General features: G+C 35.3%; 1 protein-coding gene across 1 annotated transcript in view; it reads right to left on the bottom strand.

The window, feature by feature from the left end:
* The window catches only part of LOC107635834 (pyrophosphate-energized membrane proton pump 2), a gene marked incomplete in the record, with an annotated part of 6,298 nt that overhangs the window by 2,520 nt on the left and 1,091 nt on the right, over positions 1-2,687 (bottom strand). The window contains 6 exon segments of the mRNA XM_021120297.1: positions 1-205; positions 380-567; positions 680-800; positions 1,549-1,721; positions 2,254-2,386; positions 2,465-2,637. Of these exon segments, the coding sequence (XP_020975956.1) occupies positions 1-205; positions 380-567; positions 680-800; positions 1,549-1,721; positions 2,254-2,386; positions 2,465-2,635 (991 nt within the window).

Genomic DNA, 2,687 nt, shown 5'->3' with positions numbered 1-2,687 from the left:
CCAAACTGACTCCAGCAATTATATTAGTCCCATGACCAGTGGAGCTAGAAAGGGCTAATGTGCGCACAGGTTCATGCTTGTAGTCAGTATAATACTTAGTGATCCAGACAAAAACATAAGCAGTAATAATACCAACGAGCCCACACAAAGCAAAATTGAACCATGCTGAAGGTGCTTGCTCAGTATAAAGCAACCACCGTGTAGACTGCAGATCAATTCAATTCAAATAATAATCAGAATAGATACTGTAACAAGAATTTGGAAAGATTCAAGATATTTCACTGCCCCAATCCTAAACAGAAATATAGCAATAAATTATATCAACTGGAGAAATTAGAAAAGCCAAATTCAAATATCACAAACGAAGATTAACAATTACCAGAGCAAACGCCACAACAGCTAAAACTATTGTAACAGAATATCCTTTCTGAAGAATTGTCATTGGATCCTCAATTGGAGCCATTACTCCAGATTCACGTGTACCCCTAATTGAAAATATTCCAACTGACGAAACTACCAGATCAAATGAGTGAACAACAAGAGGAAACAAGATGAAGCCAGATGGATCTGAGTCAAAAGAGAAAACATCAAATTAGAAAAGCATACATAAATCAATGGGTAACCAAAATCAGTAAGCAATACATAGACACATTGGGGCAACTATGTAGTGGGTACTTGCCTTCAATTTTACAACGTTGAGCCATTGTTCCTCCAAGTATCATAGCACTGATTATTTCAGCTGCAATACTTTCAAAAAGATCAGCACCCCTAGCAGCACAGTCTCCTACATTATCTCCAACCTTAAAACCGAAACAAAACAATTATGGCATAAAAAAATGCAAGTAAAAAAACCTAGCCAAAAAGCATAAACAAAAGTGCAGATTATAAACATGAAGCAGTTCTCTTCATTTGGTTTAGGTTTTATAGTTTTGCAAGTACAATTTATTTGACAAATAAATAAATAATATAATAATCAGCTTATGTATATATATATCAATCAATCAATAGTGTTTACTTAAGATTTTCATGTGTATTTATAAGTTGGCCTGAAGCAGAATATTAAGTTCTTAAAGTTTAAGAAACTGAAAATAAAGGCAGTTCTCAATCATTACTACGAGCATATAACTAACGTTTTATATACCGTACTTTTGCCTCTATATATAAAATAATTCAGAAAACCCAAAAGTGACCGTCAAATGTCTTAGAGAATCCCATAAATCTGTTTAAGGAACTTGTAATCAGAAACACCATCCATTGCTTAAGTTATACAGTCACCAACAGTGAATTAAATATATTCTATCATAGGTTTCCACGTTTGAAAATTCACCAAGTAAAACATTAAGGTCGTCAAACTGGAGGGGGAAAAAGAAAGACATTCGTTACTGGCTACATATACAACCTTATTTCAAAATCATTTCCACAAACATAAACAGGCAGTGACTAAAAACAGAGATTTTTTTAAATGTTTCTTTCTTTAATTAAAAAAAGAAAATCAATATAATATGCAGAATCTTCAAACTGAGGCAAACAAAATTAAACAACAAATACCAGATCAGCAATAACAGCAGGATTCCTAGGGTCATCTTCAGGTATTCCCTGTTCTACTTTTCCAACAAGGTCTGCTCCAACATCAGCTGCTTTTGTATATATTCCACCACCCAACTGAGCAAACAGTGCAACGAAGGAAGCACCAAATCCATATCCAACCAGAAGAAGAGGCACTGAGGGTGGAAAAGAATCAAATATGAATTAGAGACAGAGAGAACAGGTAAGAGAAAAAAACAGCTAAAAGATGCAGCAAGTATTGCTCAATGCTAACAGTACAAAGAAAATTACATTGCAGTTATCAGTCAAATAGCTAATAAATAGACCTCAATAATCACAAATATAACATCTAAAACTCATTTTGGTCAAGATTTAATAATTTCCTCTTGCAAAGAGGGAAAAAAAAGTCACATATATCTCGTCCATTTTTTTCTTTTGCCCTTATTTTCAGTACATTGAGGAACCATTAATGACCTAAGCCAAATCCTCAACCATGTCAACCACCTGACCTATAGGCTCATTTTTAGTTTCAAAAAAACCCACCGAAATGAAATTCACCACAAGTTATAAAACACTAATCAAACTGGAAACTAGCTCAAAAAGATAAGAATTATGCATAAAAAGCACTAGTTCATGTTCAACACTAACAATTTACAAACAATCTTTTGCCAAAAAACAAAACAATTGGAGGAAGAAGTCTACACATACGATCAGTAACTTTCATCGACCCTGGTGAGTCCACGCCAAGCCAAACATAAAATGTGGCATAAAGAACTGCTATCCCAATTACAGCCATACCAACAACGATGATAGCAGATAAACCGCCAGCACGAGTAGCTACCTGAACAACTTTCTTAGTGTTATATAGGAATAATGAACCAGTCATAGTTTTTGCAGGAACTGATAATAAACTAATGACCTGCAATGCCTCTCTTGCGGACCGTCTTGCAGCACTAGAGACTCTGACATTGGCACGAACAGACACCCACATCCCAACATATCCAGCAATCCCTGAACAAAGGGCACCTAAAAGGAATGCAGCTACAGTGATGTAAGCAGAAGTTGACCTGAAACAGAACATACATGACATGTAAGAACATGTAAAAGGTGGAAGAAAAGATCCATAGCCTAGGTATGATGTC

Source organism: Arachis ipaensis, chromosome B04 (assembly GCF_000816755.2).
Source record: "Arachis ipaensis cultivar K30076 chromosome B04, Araip1.1, whole genome shotgun sequence".
Classification (NCBI taxonomy): Eukaryota; Viridiplantae; Streptophyta; class Magnoliopsida; order Fabales; family Fabaceae; genus Arachis; species Arachis ipaensis.
The sequence above is the reverse complement of the archived record's forward strand: the minus strand, read 5'-3'. Positions and strand labels throughout refer to the sequence as shown.